At 34.5% G+C, this 18946-nt stretch overlaps 2 protein-coding genes across 3 annotated transcripts; both read right to left on the reverse strand.

Moving 5' to 3' along the window:
• Window positions 1–2089: 2089 nt before the first annotated feature.
• On the reverse strand, window positions 2090–5837 carry LOC142548996 (DEAD-box ATP-dependent RNA helicase 36). The gene is made up of 6 exons (XM_075657699.1): window positions 5134–5837; window positions 4627–4949; window positions 3269–3472; window positions 3100–3181; window positions 2873–2974; window positions 2090–2697 (listed from the first exon to the last, which is right to left on the reverse strand). Exons 1-6 carry the CDS (start codon window positions 5752–5754, stop codon window positions 2509–2511), a joined length of 1521 nt encoding a protein of 506 aa, XP_075513814.1. The 5' UTR covers window positions 5755–5837; the 3' UTR covers window positions 2090–2508.
• A 282-nt stretch (window positions 5838–6119) lies between these two features.
• Window positions 6120–18410, reverse strand: LOC142548997 (nuclear cap-binding protein subunit 1-like). 2 transcript variants are annotated; one of them, XM_075657701.1, is made up of 19 exons: window positions 18220–18410; window positions 18007–18066; window positions 17643–17699; window positions 16582–16653; window positions 16054–16116; window positions 15101–15277; window positions 12516–12647; window positions 12284–12350; window positions 11837–12036; window positions 10412–10482; window positions 9706–9790; window positions 9088–9156; window positions 8845–8963; window positions 8149–8287; window positions 7465–7959; window positions 7022–7327; window positions 6742–6908; window positions 6488–6599; window positions 6120–6361 (listed from the first exon to the last, which is right to left on the reverse strand). In XM_075657701.1, exons 1-19 carry the CDS (start codon window positions 18301–18303, stop codon window positions 6251–6253), a joined length of 2586 nt encoding a protein of 861 aa, XP_075513816.1. In that variant the 5' UTR covers window positions 18304–18410; the 3' UTR covers window positions 6120–6250. The 2 variants fall into 2 exon arrangements, with proteins under 2 accessions (XP_075513816.1, XP_075513815.1); XM_075657700.1 differs by having other exon boundaries at window positions 10412–10485.
• Between the last annotated feature and the right edge of the window lie 536 nt (window positions 18411–18946).

Raw genomic sequence — 18946 nt, forward strand, 5'->3', positions numbered from 1 at the left:
GGGGCATCAATATCATTTGACTAACTGATATGATAAGATAAGAGTGTCGTGCTTGAACAGATAATAAGATGTTCATTTAATAACTGGTGCCGAACTTAAGCTTAAATAAGATAAAACTTTGAAGAAAATATGTATGCGACAATAATGTTTACCTTGTTTATTTGCTGAAATACATTAATTTGACTCGTAAATGTATGAACATGATAAAAGACTGACTCGTAAATGTATGAACATGGATAAAAATATGTTAGATCATCTCATAAGAGACATACTATATTTTATCTACGAGACTGTCTCATAATATATCTATTATATTATATACTATAAAAATTGTTTTAAAAAAATTCTCCTACTGTGCATCTCAACATTTAGTCACTACCTAAATTACAAAAAAAAAAAAATTAAAATTGACCTAACAATTCATATTTGGATGTTTTTCTTTTGTATATGTCATCGAAAATGTAAATGAACACCAAATGATACACAAACTAAAAAAACCATAAGACCAATTAAAAAAAAATAACGACACAACCTTTTACAAATATGTGTACAATAAGTCTCATAACTATCTCACATGTATAACCTGATATGTGTACCATAAGTCTCATAACTATCTCGCGTATATAAACATGTGAGACACATTATACCGATTTGATTCATATTTAAAATGAAAAATAATATTTTAAATATAAAAAATAATATTTTTTATGATTCATATTATATACGAGTAAATATATAATAATATTTACAATTATTTTATATGAGCAGCATGACAGGGATTAGCACTTCAATCTGGTCACGTATTTGACAACATCACCTTATTTTTTTCGAAGTAATGAATCGGCATCATAATATTATTGACATAAGGTAAAAACTTGTTTGAGACGGTCTCACGGGTCGTATTTTGTGATACGGATATCTTATTTGGGTCATCCATAAAAAATATTACTTTTTATGCTATGAGTATTACTTTTTATTGTGAATATCGATAGGGTTGACTCATCTCACAGATAAAGATTCGTGAAACCGTCTCACAAGAGACCTACTCTTGACATAATTTCATGAGATTGATAGTATACGATTTCACACATATATTCTATTGACATGTGAGAGAATTTTATGCGATGGATGAGGATTTTAAGGAAGTATTTGAAACATGTATGCATGGTCCACATGATAAATTTTATTTGCATAATGTGTATTTATTTAGAGAAGATAGATTGTGCTTCCTAACCTAGTTGAGCTAAAACGTTATCTACAATAAGAATTTAGAAAAACTGAACTTTAGGAGTGTTTGAAATTTTAAAAAAATTAGTTTTATGTGTTTCTTAAATATAAATTATACGTTAATTTTTGTATAATTTAATTGAAATCTAAAAATTGATTAGCAAACATTATTTAATTTTGACTATCAGTTTTTCACTTTTATTTTCAAACATTATTCGTTCCTTATTTTTCTTTCTTCTTCGTAATCCATAAATTTAATAATTTCTTTTAAAAGTAGAAGAAACACTCCTTCATACATAAAAAAAATTTTATCAAGTGAGAAGATTTGGAGGGTAGAAGGTTGTAGAAATAAGAATTTTTAAAAAATATAAACGAATTTTTTGTTATCGCTCAATAAAAAATATAAATAAAATTTCTGTCAAGATCCACAGTCTATAAAAGAAAAGGGACACGAATGCTCCAATGTAAATCAAAAGGGAACAAAAAGTCGACATTTTTTCATTTGAGAGGGGGAGACTAACACCTATTACCTGGTATTCCTTACTCGAACCGGCACTAACCAGAAATGTAAAAGTGATATTTTATGTTGTAGCCTTGTAGGATCAACTTCTGACATATTACAATGTATGATTAAAGTAAAAACTAATAGTGCAACTGGATTAATCCAATCCCCCTACTGTCTGTTTCATATTTTCTTGAAATTCATTGTAGAGAAAATAATCTTGATAATTTAACAGATATGTTTTCTTTAAAATGGTTGGATGGGACAGCAAAAATGTTGGAGGAGGAAGAACCATCCATTCAAATTAAATAAATGGATCCATATTCATTCATGATAACCAAAATTGCATGTCATAAAGTCTCAAGTAGAATAACAAGGACGCCCCTGAGTGATCTTTTAGAATCTTCTCCGAATCACATATTACAGCAAGTCACCAAGGACAAGAACATAAAAGTTCTTACTATTAATGCACATCATATAAAAAAATTCTGTAAAATTGAAATGGAATATACTTTTAACTCCACGAGTCCAACCACTAAGCCAGAACTAGGCTGTGAAATGAAGACAATTCAACGAGAGTCATACCAAAAAACTATTGCCTGAGATCGACCTGTGACTTAGTATACTTTGACAGCTCCAGTCAGGTGACTATTTCCTTCAAATTTTAGGCAATCCTCGATATTCAGCACTCGAATCTCTTGCGATGCATCAAAATAACAAGTAATCTCGGCCAACTAACCCATATACTTTTAAAAAAATATGCCTTCTGCAAGTAAAATCTAGTCCATTCTAATGTTGGCTAAATCTTGACTCGGCTTTTCTCTTCTTCTTTTCTTGCTCTTCTTCTTCTTCTTCAATAGGCCTTTCTCTGCTAATGACTTTAACTTCTGAGCTTTTCGCTCTTTGGCTTTTTCATCAAAGCCATCATCCATCATTCTCATTGTTGCAACCCGTCTAGCCTTGTAGACCTGAAATTGAAAAAGTGGCTGACATATTTTCATCCTAGTTCTCATGGCAGATTCTGGAAATACCACTCGTTGAAGAATAAAGCACAAACAATTTGGAAGACAGCTAGCAGAAGTGAGGAGACATTTCCAAAGATTGAAATAGCATACTTACTCAAAAATGGTAATATGCTCTTACCTTTGTGATATTATCCTCAAGCACTTCCTTTTCTTCGCACCCAAACTTCTCCAACTGTTTTCCTATAACAGCTTCTATTTCCTGCACAAGATCTACATCATTCTGCAATAATATTAAAATCGTTAACAATGCCAACAAAAACCAGAAGCCTCTGATATTCATCACTCCGAATAACTAACACTAATATAAAAAGAATTGATTAAAAAGAAGGATCTCATTGTTCATACCTGGGTGATAAAGCTAAGAGCCAGGCCTCCTCTCCCTGCTCTGGCAGTACGCCCAACTCGGTGAACGTAATCTTCTGGATATCTACATAGAAATGAGACATCTACTATTAATCAAGAGAAAAGCTACCACAAGTCCACAACTAAATGTAAAAAATAAGGCGGTAAATACCTGGGAACATCGTAATTTAGGACTAAATCTACAGTGGGAATATCCAAACCGCGATTGGCTATATCAGTTGCTATTAATAAAGGGACCCGACCAGATTTAAATTTATGCAATGCAGAAAGCCTTGAAGATTGGGATTTGAAAGAGTGCAATGCTGCAACTTCAAATTCAAGCTGTTCCAGCAATAAACTCAGAAGCTCACAACTCCTGCTTAACGACAGTACACATAAATGCAGAGGCTAATTCAAGAATGGGGCCAACACCATATAATAAAGATAATCTCGTCACAACTTACCACATAACACATTTTATTTGTTTTTAATTAGCGAACAACACCATATAATAAAGATAATCTCGTCACAACTTACCACATAACACATTTTATTTGTTTTTAATTAGCGAATCAACATTCTTAAATGGAAAAAAAATGTTTCTGTTAGAATATCTACTCAAATAACTTTTATTTCCGTCTACATTTCCATTTCATGAAAGCCCATCAAAACTTCAGTAGTTGTGTCATTTCATTCTGTTACCATCAAAATTTGAGTGGAAAGGTGAAAATGTCCAACTCCTCAAAGCCAAGCGACTTAAGAACCAAATTTAACCATAAGTTCTAATCTCCAGAACTAATATAAAATCACCAAAAATAAAGGAAAATGATGGAAATAACACCGTAAATTGAAGGGAAATTCTTAACATGATTTAAGTACATACAAAATCAAGAGAAATCCTAATAAAATGAAAAGGAAATCGTAGAAAACAGAAGAAAAAGCTACTTGAATGATAAAAAAATTAAAAAGACTTGAATGATGAACTAGAAATTTGCAGAGTTGCTGCTGTAGAGTTTTATGAGTTTGTTGTCCCTTCTCTCTGTTTACTCCCCTTGCATATTTGGATGGTGAAAGTTGCTTAACTCCCCACCTTCCCCAACTTCCTCAACGTCCAAGTTAGGATCAAACTGTTATCCGTTCAGACTAATTTTTAGCCAGAAAAATTGATTATCATTCTTTGTCCAAATTTAATAAGCTAGTCGTATATTAGGCTTCTCAAGAATTTAATGGGCTTACCATGTTGTGCCAAATTTTATTTTTAGCACACACATTCATCTTAATCCACAGAGCTTTGACCATAAATGGCTATATCTGACAATTTAGCAAGCTGTGAATGAAAAATTGCATCCAGCAGTTCCTTAGACAAAGTCTTCCATTATCCACACCAAAATATACCGTTCACAGGATCTCACTCCACACATGTTAGACTATGTTAAACCTAATAATCATTACATTTTACAAGATGTTCAACTGAAACGAATTAAAAGCATGGGTAGTTAAAAACTCGTGGATACAAAAAAGAAATAGTACCTGCAGGTGGAGACAAAAATTATGGCAGATCGAACACTCATTTCTTCCATTTTTTTTAGTACGTGGAGCAAATAAACATCCTTTACATTCTTTGGAATAAAAATATACTGCTGTCTCAGAGATTCTACAGTCTTCAACCCTTCATATGCAGCATAAAAATATGCCTTATTTGCGGAAAGCTCAAGCAGTGTTTGCAAATTACTCGTCATGGTAGCCGAAAATAGTAAAGTTTGTCGATTCTTTGGCAAGCACTGGAAAATAACTCTCAATTCCGCTTCAAAGTTAACACCCAAAACCCTGTCTGCTTCATCCAAAACTAGAAACTGCAAAAAAATCAACTTACCATTCAGATATACGTTGCACTCATGATATATCTCAGCCGTAAGATAACTTATATTCCATGGAAAAGATAATGTTACAGATTAATAGAAATAAAAAAAGTATATAACTATGAAACTGGGAAAAAAAAACTAGAAGAATTAATGGCCAGGAAGTAAGATCAACAACCTTGGCTTTGGAGAAAACAGCAGGGATATCATCAGGATTTTGCTCAATGAGAACCTTAATCCTGCCAGGAGTAGCAATCACCACATGAGGTCTCTGGATTAGGGCTTGGGCCTGGTTTATCATATCCATGCCACCCACAACCACCGCCACTCGGAGGCCCAAACCTGAACCGAAGGCTCTGAACTGCTCCGCCAACTGGTACGCCAGTTCCCGAGTCGGAGTCACCACCAGAGCGAAAACCCCGTATGGATCCTCGGCGAGACGATGGAGAATCGGGAGCGCAAAAGCCGCCGTCTTGCCGCTACCGGTCTGGGCAAGGCCCATGACGTCCTGGCCAGATAGGATTTTTGGAACACAATGCTGCTGGACTGGAGTAGGCCGCTTCATGCCCAGCTCCTTGCAGGTCTTGACAGCCCATTCGGCGAGGCCAAGGTCCGAGAAGGTGACGTGGGCAGGAGTTGGGTCAGGGTTTAACTCTTTTTCGAACGATTTTGGTGCTTCAATTGTGGCGGCGGTAACCGGCGAGGAGGGTTTGGGAGGTCGTGATATTTTGGCGGCGCCGCCAGATTTTCTCCGGTGAAATAAGGGGAAATTCTTGTCCACCTCGATGTCTCCCTCCATTGTCGTGAATCTTCGCCGATAATCAATTTAGAATGACATTATTAAGCCAATCCCAATTGACAATTCTTAGTTTATTTCTTGTTAATAATCATAATAAACAATGATAATCTAGAAAATTATATATATATAAACCAAACAATAAAAGATTTAACGTAGAAGCCGGGGTTTGAGCTCAGGCCCTCGTTCAATTTTTCATGGAGCTGGAATCTTGGACACCGTTTTAATATATATTTTTAAAAGAAATTCGTTTTTCTTTTTTGATATTTTGGTAACTCTTTTTGTTATTTGTCTTATTTATTAATTAAAAAAAAAACCAAATCAGTCTGACGGTAAAAAAAGTGGATCATCTTGATAAATCAAGCATGGAATGAAATAAGTCGGGACTTCCTCCAAGCATTACAGCTATGTTCATAATGAGCTCATAGAGACTAAAACTAGAGTAAATCGAATCCATTCACGGTACAACTGTAAATCATCAATTCAAACAAAAACGACATTAAAAGCCATCAGCTGGTCGACGCAGACCAGAGTATACAGCTTTCCGTACAAGGGGATGAACGTCATCGGTCAATACCTCGGCATCTAATTTCTCGATATGAGGCCAAATCTATTGTGACAACAACAAAAGGGAGGCGAAATTAGTTCGGAATATTACTGGAAAACTACAGAAAAGATCAGACAACGATGAAAACTGTGCTTAACAAGTACCAAGCATGGCAAGGAAGAACATTACCTCTGAAGAATATTGACGAGTGAGGGCCTTAACGTAGCCCAAGGTTGACAGACACCATTGTTCCTTCTCACCAACATTACAACCAATTCTTGTGCTTTTACCGTTGGGATGACTACAAATGTTCCCAAAACCAAAAATAAGGAACATGAAAAGTTTGTGTGTAATATATATAACACTCAGACAGACACGCCCGGAAGTAACTAATAGGCGTACAATGATATATGTGGCAATGGAGGATTAAGAAAAGAAGGCACCTTTTTTGTGGTCTTTCATAAGCACTATCCACCTCCGCTGCAGGAGAATTTTCCTCGTCAATAGCCATTTCATCTGCCTCGTGAGAAGGGTGCAAGGTACCTTCTGTATCCCGAAGTGGTTCCGCCAATATGTTCTTAAAGTTTTTGTACAAGAAAATAAATAGTTCCTGCATGTCCATCAATGATTCACCGAGGTCAATACTCTCTCCTACAGGGACAAAGGGATTTCAAATTTGGCGTTATTATCTTTTAGCCAAAACCAAGCAGTAACACCATATACCTCAATTTCATTGACAGCTCGAGCAAAAAGAGCCTCTTTTGCTTCTAAGGATTCACGCAAAGAAATCTCGGACTCCTTTGTTTTATCAACATTGGATTGCAAACGTTTCATTTTCACAGGATTTTCTGCAAGAACCGGCTCACCATCCACAAGGGTAAGAGTAGGCTTTGACTTTGCATCCTCTAAGTAAGATTGTGCTTTAGATGCAGCTTCAGAAGCGGAAACCACACTCTTCTTTAGGACTGATATCTCTTTTCTTAGATCAGTAATGCGATTGGATGTTTTGTTAACCGCATTTGTCAAGACCTGTATTAGAGAGATGCTTTATCAAATCAAATAGCGACTAAAAAAACCAGGTTAAAATGGTTATGTGAGGTGACTGCATTAAAAGGAGGAACTTAGTAAGAGTAAAGAAAATCTTCAAAAGCTAATTGAAATCATACCTCCCAGGGGCGATCAGAAACATGAAATTGATCAACATTCTGTGGCAAGAATACCCATCTCACGATTGCCAGATTAGATACAAGGCGATACCCCATCATTCTGTCAATGGCTATGGCTGTCATTTGGGCATTGTTTCTCCAGAAATAACTCACTTCAGATAAGAGCAAAACTTGCTTGTCCTGATCAGAACAAATCCTTGCAATGACCTGGCAATACCTCTCTAAGACAGTAATCAAATGAGTAAAGCTTTTTGAACCAATATTGAGAAGAGTCTGAACAACCACTCTGAGAGTAATATCCGGCCCATGATCAGGAATTACTTGACTCTCAATCCATGAGATAATTTCACGAGAAGTTAATCGATCTTTCACCATGCCATTGAGCTCTGCGGAGAGACTGAGTTCAGTTTGATCTGCATCTTCTGCACTGTATATGAAATTTGGCGTACCTTTTGGGGGAAGTAACTCCTCTAAAACAGGAGCACTCTCAACACTCTTTATGCAAAGTTTTTAAAAATAATAATAATAAATTAATCAAAACCTATAAATGAAATAAATTTTAGACCTTTAATTCACTCAATAATATGATGGAACCATGCAAGCACAATATGAGGTGAATAATAAGACGACACATTTTAATACAAAATCGAAGAGTAAAAGTAAATGATTGGTGGCATAAAATACCTGTTTAATTTTGTCCCAGTATGATAGCCGCACTTCCCTTTCCAAAACCTCCTGAACAAACACCCTTTGAGGCGCCCATTTTGGAAGGTCAAGTACATAAGACCATTCTTCCCATGGCCAAATAAATTGAAAATTAGATCTGCAACAAAAATGCCACCAAATGGTAAAAGTAATTTTTAACATAGATTACAAACTTAACATAGATGAGCAGGCACATTCAAGCAGGAACCATTGTTGATGATAAGTGGCGAACCAATAACATACAATTTTCTTTCGAGGAAGGAAAGAGAATTTGGGGTCAAAAGCCCCAATTACTACACAAATCAACCAGGAAATCATAAAAATTAATATATTTTACTTCTTAAACACAATAATAGACTCTGAAAACCAAGTAATTACTAACTATTTATGCAGTGCCTCTAAGAAAGGGGAAAAAAGAATTACATCATTCAATTACAGGGTTAGTCTTCGAGCTGGTTAATACCATTCACCAGGTCATTTCCTTGGCAAATAATTTTTTGCAAGCTGGATTTTTTCGGCACCCAAATGTACCATTAATACTTAATAGCATTTGTAGCGTTGTTAGATAGCAAATCAGAAGAACCAGACTATGACTTCATTAGAAGGACCAACACTAAGCATCTAACCGCAAAAAAAGGCAATTAGCAAATCAAAATATTCAAAATGTTGGCTTACAAATGGTGTGAAAACCAAAGGATAAGGCGTGTACGGCACTCCATGTCTAAATCAGCAATTTTATCAAAAAGAGCACGAACAGCCCCCGCTACAACAGATGGAAAGGCACCTGGAAGAGCCTGCAATAATACTTTAGCGTAAGTGCACCTGACAGGCGTTACTAACCAACAATATATCAAAATATGTTTACACAGTGGTAAATATGTGCAACTAAAATGGGATAAATGGAAAAATCATCGATACCTTGCATAGATCCATGATGACCAAGGTATAGTAGATAGGCTTGAAGGGGGGTTGGGGTAATAAGAGAATCTGCAAGGCATAAAGACAAATGAAAATCACATAATGCATATGAAACAAGTGCTAAAAGAAGGTAGCACTCTGACTCACTCGTCGGGGGAATTTCTCTCTCCCTCACTTCTCGTTATTATCATTATTGCAAATTTGTCATTGTAGTTAATATCATAGCATCTACTACTTCCCCGTGTACTACTATTTATCTCCAGCGATTCACATAGTGATAATATATTTCAAATCCTGTTGATCTTCTGGAGTGTGATGAACATGGTGGTGCACCTACAGTGAAATGCGATTTCATGTGCCCTATTCAATCTAAGCATAGAAAGAGAACTCCAAAAACTATCAAACTGAATTCCGCATGTGTAATCCTCGTCCAACCACTACCTCGCATACTCTTACAACATAGGTCTCACTCCAACCAATTTTTAAAATTCAATTCAGAACATCAAATGAATAAACATTCAGTGCAATCAAGCTCAAACTGCATAAGAAAGAAAGGGCGATGGCTAAAAAGTTGGAGCACCATCATAGCTAAAAGATTGGAGTACCATGAGTTGGTACCTGGGAAAATATTGTCTCACACATAAGGTACTCATATCGGAAGGAAACAGGTAGGCCAACCATGGATGAAGCACATTCCTTTCGACTAGCTTTGCGTGAAACAAAAACAAAAAAATTAGATAGAACTCCAGCAAAATATAAAATTTATTGCATGACCATACAATAGCACAAAAAGAGGTAACACATGCACAACAAGTTATAAACACTCAATTCAGGAAAGAAATATTGAGAATATGAACAGGTATAATGCGGCAAGAAGAATTGCAACACCTTGATTGAAATAACATATCAAGAGCATAACATGATCGATAAATTAATCAACGAAGCCTGTATGGTAACAGATCTCCAGCCATCTAAAATTCAATATCATTAAAAGCAAATCTCTAATTTGCCTTTACCAAAAAACTTTCTTTCATCAATATTGTCCCCTTGCTATCAAAGACTCCCAGAACAAAACAAGTCACACAAAGTCACAATAGAAACATCCAGAACATCTAGGAAACTAAAACTAAATTCCTAAACCTCTATTTCAATTCCCAAAGCCAGCAATCCAAACATTTCTTAGATGGCATCTTCAAAGAAATTGCTCTACTATTAACTGAACAGAAAAAAGAATATATTTTGAAGCAAAAAACAATCATTCAATGGTCCAACCGACAGGGTAAATTATGTAGCTTAGAAAACCAAAATCAATAAATCTACTAACCAGCCATTTAAAAATAAAAGCACGTCTAGTAAATATTCTTCCACAACGAACCGATCTATAGGTTGCAAATCCTGCTGAAGGAACAAAAGAGAGATGAGCCACTAATGAAAAGATAAACCACAAAAATTTATCAATGCAAATCCACCAACACAATGAGTCGATGACAGTAAGATAATCCAAATACTTTTTGTGCAAGGGCAAACTTTAGGTGCCAAAGGATAAAGCACACAAGTGCTACCTCAAAATGGACAACCACGAGTAATGTATTCAAAAATAACTATAAAAAAATCATCAAGCTTTGATAAAAGTGCAAACATTCACACAACACCAGCAAGGACCAGCCACAAAAGCACAATAACACTACGATATATGGTTGTTTAGTTGCCACTTTCTGAACATCTGACTAGGGTAAAACTTCATGTGACTTGTTATAACCTATGATGCACGGACACCTTAAAAAAATTTCTGAAGTATCAGACTCAGATATGACACGCGTATCCGAGGCAAAATCCGTGTCGTTGAATTTTTTAGTATTGACCAGTAGGTACGATTTGGACACTTTTGGCTTTTTTTTTTTGTAAACAACTGCTCTGAAGTTGTACATTTTATATATTTACATAAATATGTATACATACTTCCACAATATATTTACATAAATATTTATATCTCTACAATTTTAATTTTTAATACTAAATTTATATATATAATATTTATATATTTTTTAATAATCGTCGTATCCTAGCCGTAACGTGTCTTATATTATCAAAATTTGCAGTATCGCTGTATCCGTATTATATTCGATACGATAACCCGTACCCTTATCCATGTAACGTAGATTATAACAAGCATTAATGGTTCCAAATTACTATGAATATTTTCTAGCTCATCAAGGAAAAAACACAGAACTCAGAGAAAATACTAATAGGAAGTCTCCAAATTGTGTCTCATACCCCTGGAGCAGTTAAAAAAGGGGATGAAATTCAATATTTGTTCAAAGATGAAAAACAGATTGGAACTTGTCCTAGTGAGCTATCAATATAGCCCAACGAATTACTTCTTTATCCAGTCATTACGGCACTTCAAGCATGGTAAAACACTACTTAAATAACCAATGATCACAAAATGAAAAGTAATTACATTAAAATCATTTAAGCAAGACATGAACATTGAATTGAAAATCAAAAACAAAGTTTTGGAAGATATTGAAAATCAAAATGTTTCAGTAATCATAATGTGAACTTGTGTAGCCCAAAGATGTCATTAATGTATGACCGATTCATACTACAGACCAAAAAAGAAACTGCTTGTTATTGACTATAATAATATCTGCCTTGAAGATTTACATCTAAGCCAATCTAAAGCAATAAAAGTTCACACTTATTAGCTTCAGACATGAGAATACCAAATGCAGTGTAATAAAAATACCTCTGTCTTACTAGAAGGAAAAATATTGAGGCTGCGCATACGCAGAGGATATTTCAATTCAGCTTCATGCTTCTGTATGCCATAAGTGATCCCTGTTACTTCAGCCGGGGGATTAGGCTGCTCAGGGCAGTTCAAGGGGCCAAAATCATGAGACTTTCCAGAAACCAGCTGTGGTTCAAATGAAAGGTGGGGTCTGGGAACTGGAGTAAGAATATAACTCAGGCAAGACTTTTTAAGAACACGATAAAAAGATAAAATCTATGAGAAGAAATATCAGGTCTCTGAATGAATTTGCAAAACATTTATTATAGGTGATTTTGTCCACAATATGAAAAAATCTAATAATGTTGTTAAATATACATATAATTTTGTATGATAAATAACAGACGTTTGGCCATCTTGACGGATTAAGGAAACTAATAAAATCAAAAATAAATGTAACCATACCGCTATCCGCCTTCCATCCCTTGGTGGAAAGATCTTGAATCCGGTCCCATAGATCCTCCAAGAAGTCCTAAAGATGCACACATTAAACAATTAAAAATAGAATATATCATTTGTCAAATACTTGTGAAGACTTGTACCGATTTGCATGCAAATGTTTCATTTAGTAAAAGAAAAGAGAGAAAGAAAAGAGGCATCTAAATTTTAAGAAATAAAATGACTGCAAAGAACATACTTTTTGGCTATCATCCTGATTCCTTTCATCATTATATTCAAATGCAGAGCAACCAGTGTCAGAAATGTGCCTTCTGATACTCAAGTACGCTTGTATTCCCACCAAAACTCTATCTATCTCCTCAGGGACTTGCTGGAAATCAGACAAAACAAACAATAAATTTCAAATAACCATAAAACATTTACCAGAATTTTTTTTTAAAAAAAAGCGAAAAAGTGCAAAAAAGAAAATAAATTAACTTTGTGGCAACTAAAATAAAAATATTAACCCCCATGCATTGCATTGTATTAAAGGCACATAGTTGGCCTAGAGCCTATGTGTGAGGAGCCGTATGCATCTTATCGCAACAAGAATATATTATCGAAATTGAATTTGATGTTATTAAGATTATATAGTTTAAATATTATTTTTCACGCTAAGATTACAGAAAGGATTTCTTACACTATTCAAATCAAGAAATTTTAACTCATAAAGTAGTAACCTGGACAATTAAGTTGTGGATATATGTTATCATGGTCGAACAATTTAAATCCTGTGTTGTATTACATTCTTTTTTTATATATTGCTACCATTTAAAATTGAACTTGGTACAAAGTCGGAATTTCGAGTATAAATCTATTTAAGAAAAAAAGAAAGAATTTAACAATCTATTCCGATTGTCTGGCTTATAAGCCAGTTCAACTACCCGTGATTATTTATCAGCTGGTTTTATCTCCACTTATCTACACTCTAACCGGCACAATTTTGAAATTATTTTTTGCTGCTCAAATGAAATGTGAGATCTCCATATGTCCACTCTTTATCTCTCTAGTTGAAAAACATCATACAATATTTTTTTCCAACAAATTTTTGCTCTTCAAAATTATTGATTCAATTGAATATTCCATGGCCAATTTGAGAGGAAGTGCCAGAAATCAAAGAAAATAGCATAGAATCAGGTTTGATAGCAAAATCAAACTTATGATGTGTGTGTGTGTGTATTTTAGAATAAACTCATTATGTGTATTTGATATTATTTTATGGTGATTTCATCAGAGAATAGATTTCCCATTACATTCATGGCAAGATAATGTAGCATTTATGAATAAGTGAGTATATGTATTTTCAACTGAGAGAAATTAATTAAAGTTTTAGCCCCCTAAACATTATGACATGGATGAAGAAGACCATCGTGGTCGAACTCTGTAAGTCCTATGATTTGTTGCATTATTTTTTTACTATTTATGATATTTAAATTCAAGAAAAATTATGTTACATGTATCGACATACTTTACAAGTTAGTGAATATCAACAAAACAAATAATTATAAGATTATGAGAAAAAAAAAATGAGGGGGGGATGCAATAAATTGTACATTGAAGTCCCACATTTTACTTTCAAGGAACGTTTCAAGTGCAACTCAAGCCTTCAAGGCATGCAAAGAAAAGTTTCATGGCCATGGTACACTCTTCACTAGAAAGTTTGAGCTTTGGCTTGTGCCTTCACGCAAGAACTAAGCTTTGTTGTGTGTTGTAAGTTTTTAACAACTACGTCATTGTATACAACTATCAGGCTTCAAGATCATACCCAAATCCCATTTCAAAAGACTTAACATTCTAAAAATATGTAAATCAAATATGAAGCTATAAATTAGCAGTAGACAAGATGATTGAATACAATCTAAACAGCAAATGTATAACACTCATGGAAAGAGCCCATGTTACACAAATGAAAATCAAAGGTTCCTCAATAACTTCTACTTTTTCACAGGAGACAACGAGACAATTTTCCTTGAAAGCACTAATGCAGGACATAGCATTCCATAAAGAAACATAACCAACTTCCAAGAAGACGTACTTAGCAGAGACATAGAATAACTAAAAGCAATACAACGATCATTATTCTCTCCAAACAAAAAGGCTATCTAGATACGAACTTACACCAATACCAATCACTGCATAATAAAATTGTAGAGCAAACTCAGGCGCTCCTGTTTAGCACCATTCTCATATTTTCTAGATAAGTCGTGGATTCAGATTAAAAAAAAAAGCTAGCCTCTGAATCCAGGGATTCATAACGGACTAACGAAGAAGTACATTGTCTATCAAGATTCAAGCTGTCCTAATGTCATGTTTTCTCCAACTTGATCTACTTTATATACCAACCCGCTATCAGATCTAAGCCTTACTCACATACGTGATTGTTTATTTCATGACATTTACAATAGTGAACGAAATTGATAGCCATAGACTAAGGAATTATATTCTTATATTGCAAAAGGTTCATAAGACCAAAAGTTTTTAAGTAAAATATGAACGAGCTAAATGAAGTAATTGACATTTTTATTTTTCTCTACAAGTTTTTGTTTCTATACAAAAGGTAATTGTTTCATTTAACGGGCATCTTGGGTGCCTCCATCAGACAAGAACAGGAGTTCATTATCAACATGAGAATGCCTATCAGCAAGGGTGGGGTGAGGGTGGGGGAGGATGCTGCCTCTCACAGGAACACCGAACATCAATTAATAAAGCCAAAAATAACTGACAGCTTCCCAATTATTAGAGTCACACAATACTCGTGAAGGAAGGCAAAAATGAATGATTTACCTCAACAAGTTCTGCTCCACCCCAAGGGAGACAAGATAAAATGCATGTTATATAAAAATCGGCACAGGCTTGCCAAGAGGAATTTCCCTTTTCATCATCAACTGTTGTAGCTGCTGACGACAATAATGTTTCGAATAAAACAATTAACGAACTTGGTAGGAGAACTTTACTGCACATCTGCATTCCATAGACCAGAAAAGGGGAAAAAGAAAAAGAAATGGAATTGGTACGAATAAGATTCATTTTAAAAAAAGGATTGATTCTATTATCACTTAACAAGGAATTATAAGTCAATGAATTATATTAAGACTCGGATGATTCTTATAAAATGTCGAAACGTCAGTCTCAAGTTTCAAGGAACTACAAAAAAAACGAACAGAAGAAAATTAAGTCATGGCATTCAAAATAATATAAGTAAATAGTCAGCCTGAGACAGCACGTGAGTAGCCACATGAGTTTCAAATTCATTTTATTCCAGATTAACAGATCACAACGATTTTTTTTTAAAAAAAGAAGCATATTTCCTTGTATTTGGAACAATATAGAACATATATGAAGCCAGAACACATATGAGCAGGCTTCATGAGAACTAAATTTATTTTACTTCCTATAAAAGTAATGCAAAAAAAACTCAGCAAATCAGAGGTATCGATGCATGAAGATCCAGTGGAGATCATCGCTTTGAGCATTACATGTACAAAGTATAGCTGTAATACACGAGGTTCGTTTTCGGTCCACAATAAAGAGTAACTGCAGACTATATTTAGCATTACAATACATGAGGTTGGTTTTCGGTCCACGATAAAGAGTAACTACGTAACTGCAGATTATATTTAGCATTACCAGTACAAAGCATAGCCGTAATACATGAGGTGGTTTTACAGTCCACTATAAAGAGTAAGGATAGAGCCTAGAGGTATTCATCAAGCAATAAAGAGTCACAAAAAACATACCAGTACAGTCAGAAAGCGCATAAGTACACGTATCCTGTTACAATTTCCAACGTCTAAAGCAGCCTGACAGTCGGTAAGGGAAAAAATATCAATAAATGGGGTTAAAATGAAATTAACAGCCAATGGCAGAGAGCAATTGATGTCGACACAAAAAACCAGTGAGTTTCCCAAAATTGGTCCCAAAGAAACTAATTTAAGTGCAATAAAGCATAGGAAAAGTCATCTCATGTAAAGACTACCAAATACAAACTTCCAGCAGAAGTCTATTTTGGGAAATTGATATGATTGCAGCAGATATTACAGATCCAGCATAGCAATAAAATAAACCCCAACTTTGGGATCAAGGTAGCAGGCATGCATACATATGTTTTTTGGTAGATGCGCCTCACAAGGACACATCTCTTTTGGGTTTCGTGAGAAAAGAGAGTAGAAAGAGGGACGGAGGAAAAAAGAGATCAGAAGCATCACTTCGAAGATAGATATGCAGGAAAAAACATCAAAAACAAAGTTCACAATTTTGGTTTCAACCTGCAAATTAGCATGAATCCTCTCAACAATATTCAGGACAAAATCTTCATTTTCCAAGTTTAAGAGTCCAACCTACAATTATAAGAGAATTTCATTTAGTATATGGTATTGTGCACAAAAAATTGACAGCATTGCGATGTGTCTGTCCATGACTAAAAAATTTATACAGATTGAATTTAAACATACACATGCAACACTGAATCTAAACAGCAGTTGTAGCAGGAGTTGGTTGCTCTTCAGGCATATAAAAAATCCTACTAAGATAGAAAAGTTTGTTCGCACAAACACCCAGATTCAGCAAATTAACTTCCTCAATCTCCAATATTTTCTTCAGATTTGTGCAACAGATCTATGAATTTCAAAAAAATAAGAAAAGAAGATGATACATTGTACAAGGATTTAGGATTCAAAGTGAATTCAGAACCGCAGGAGGAAAGAGTTCCATCAATGCTTGATTTTCTATTTTTAGATTGGTTTGGTCAATTGGTCCTATGCTCAAATATATCGTCCATGAAAATTTGATGACTTAAATTCTTTCGACCATCTTGCAACTTGAATTATAATAGTCAATAGTCAATAGACATTCTGCAATTAAAATATTAAAAAGGATTCAAAAATCGAAGCAAAAAAGCTATTTAACGGCAGGAGGAAAGAGTTCCAGAGTGCTTGATTTCATATTCTCAGATTTTCTCATCCCAGATATATGTTCCATGAAAATTTGATAGTTTAAATTTATCCAACCTCCGCAACTTGAATGGTAATAACCTAATAGGTGTTCTGAAACTACATATCTTAAGAAAATCCCCAAAAATCTAAGTGAGACTACATATTGGCCATCTTATATTCATTTTTCGGTCTCAATTTACTGCAACGGTTTTCAAACAAATCTTCATCGTTTAGACGATTAGTAATATACCAGCAAACAGCAACATACAAACACCATAGTGACCATACGGACGTAGAATGTCTCAACACATATAAGCACATTGCAAGAGAATGAATATAAGTAGTTAGGATTGAAGTTAAGCAGAATAAAACTTAAGCAGAAAAGGCTTGCGTACCAATGTTGCATACAAAGGTATCTTGTGCGGCAACTGCTCAGCACACTCGAGAAGAAACTGCCAAAATATATAAATAAAGCAACTTGGGCTTAAAAATATTCAGGAAAAAAGAACATATAATTCATTTGACATTAAATAACCAAATCTATGTGGATGAGAGGATAAATTCGACTTCGCAACTGATTTAGCAGAGCTGTACTTGTCACATGCCTCTAATCCAATCGATATGCTAATAGTTTCAAATGAACCAACGAGCCAAAGAAGTAAATACAGAAAACAACTGCCGAACTGAAGGAATGAAATTTAGTACAGAATTGATAAAATAATAAACAAAATAGCATAAAAATCATGGAAAAATCCATACGGGTAAAATATCGTCACTGGAATGTAACAATTCACGGCGAACAACGCCAAAACAGGTCTCCTGAAATATAAAACAACCAATGCATCAAAGATTGAGGTCTGGTCAAGAAAATGAGACAAGAGTAACGGAATGCAACCAAACGAGAATTTCTTGGTCGTGAATTCAGAAATAGAGAACTAGGGTTTGGAAGTAGCACAAGGAGTAAGGACTAACCAAATGGTCCTTGTAGTCAGTGTTTCCACCATACTCCGAGCAATTCTCTCCGATTCGGAGAACAAGACTCCGCCAACTGCTCATCCGGCGGCGGAAGAAGACTAGCCTAATCTGGGTAACGACTTCGAAGCGTTGCAGGACCTGAGCGGGTTAACCCCTCTCTTTTCAAACTCCCTCTTTTCAGTTTTTCTGTAATCGTATATTGTATTATATATGTTGTAAATTGCAAACTTAATAATTATTTGAGAGTATAATTATAAGAGTATGTCTCTTGTGATCTCATAAATTTTTATCTGTGAAACGAATCAACCTGATATTCACAATAAAAAGTAATAATCTTAGCATAAAAAATAATAATTTTTCATGGATGAACCAAATAAGATATTCGTCTCACAAAATACGACTTGTGAGATCATCTTACATAAGTTTTTGCCTAATTATATTGTTCTGAACTAAAAAATATAAATTAACCGTGCTTATAACTCAAACTTGAAACCAACCATGATCAAAGCTACAACTTTAACAATTGGATCAATACCTCATTGACAATAATAATTTATTTATACATATATATATATATATATATAATCATGAAGAAATGAATAAAAAAATTCATCACTTTGATATTTAAAATCAAAATATAAATTTATTAGCTATGGAAATTAAATAAAATTTTTAATTCAATTGTTATTTAAAATTATAATATATACTATATTATTAAGTGTGA

Source organism: Primulina tabacum, chromosome 6, assembly GCF_025594145.1.
Source record: "Primulina tabacum isolate GXHZ01 chromosome 6, ASM2559414v2, whole genome shotgun sequence".
In the NCBI taxonomy this organism is placed as follows: domain Eukaryota; kingdom Viridiplantae; phylum Streptophyta; class Magnoliopsida; order Lamiales; family Gesneriaceae; genus Primulina; species Primulina tabacum.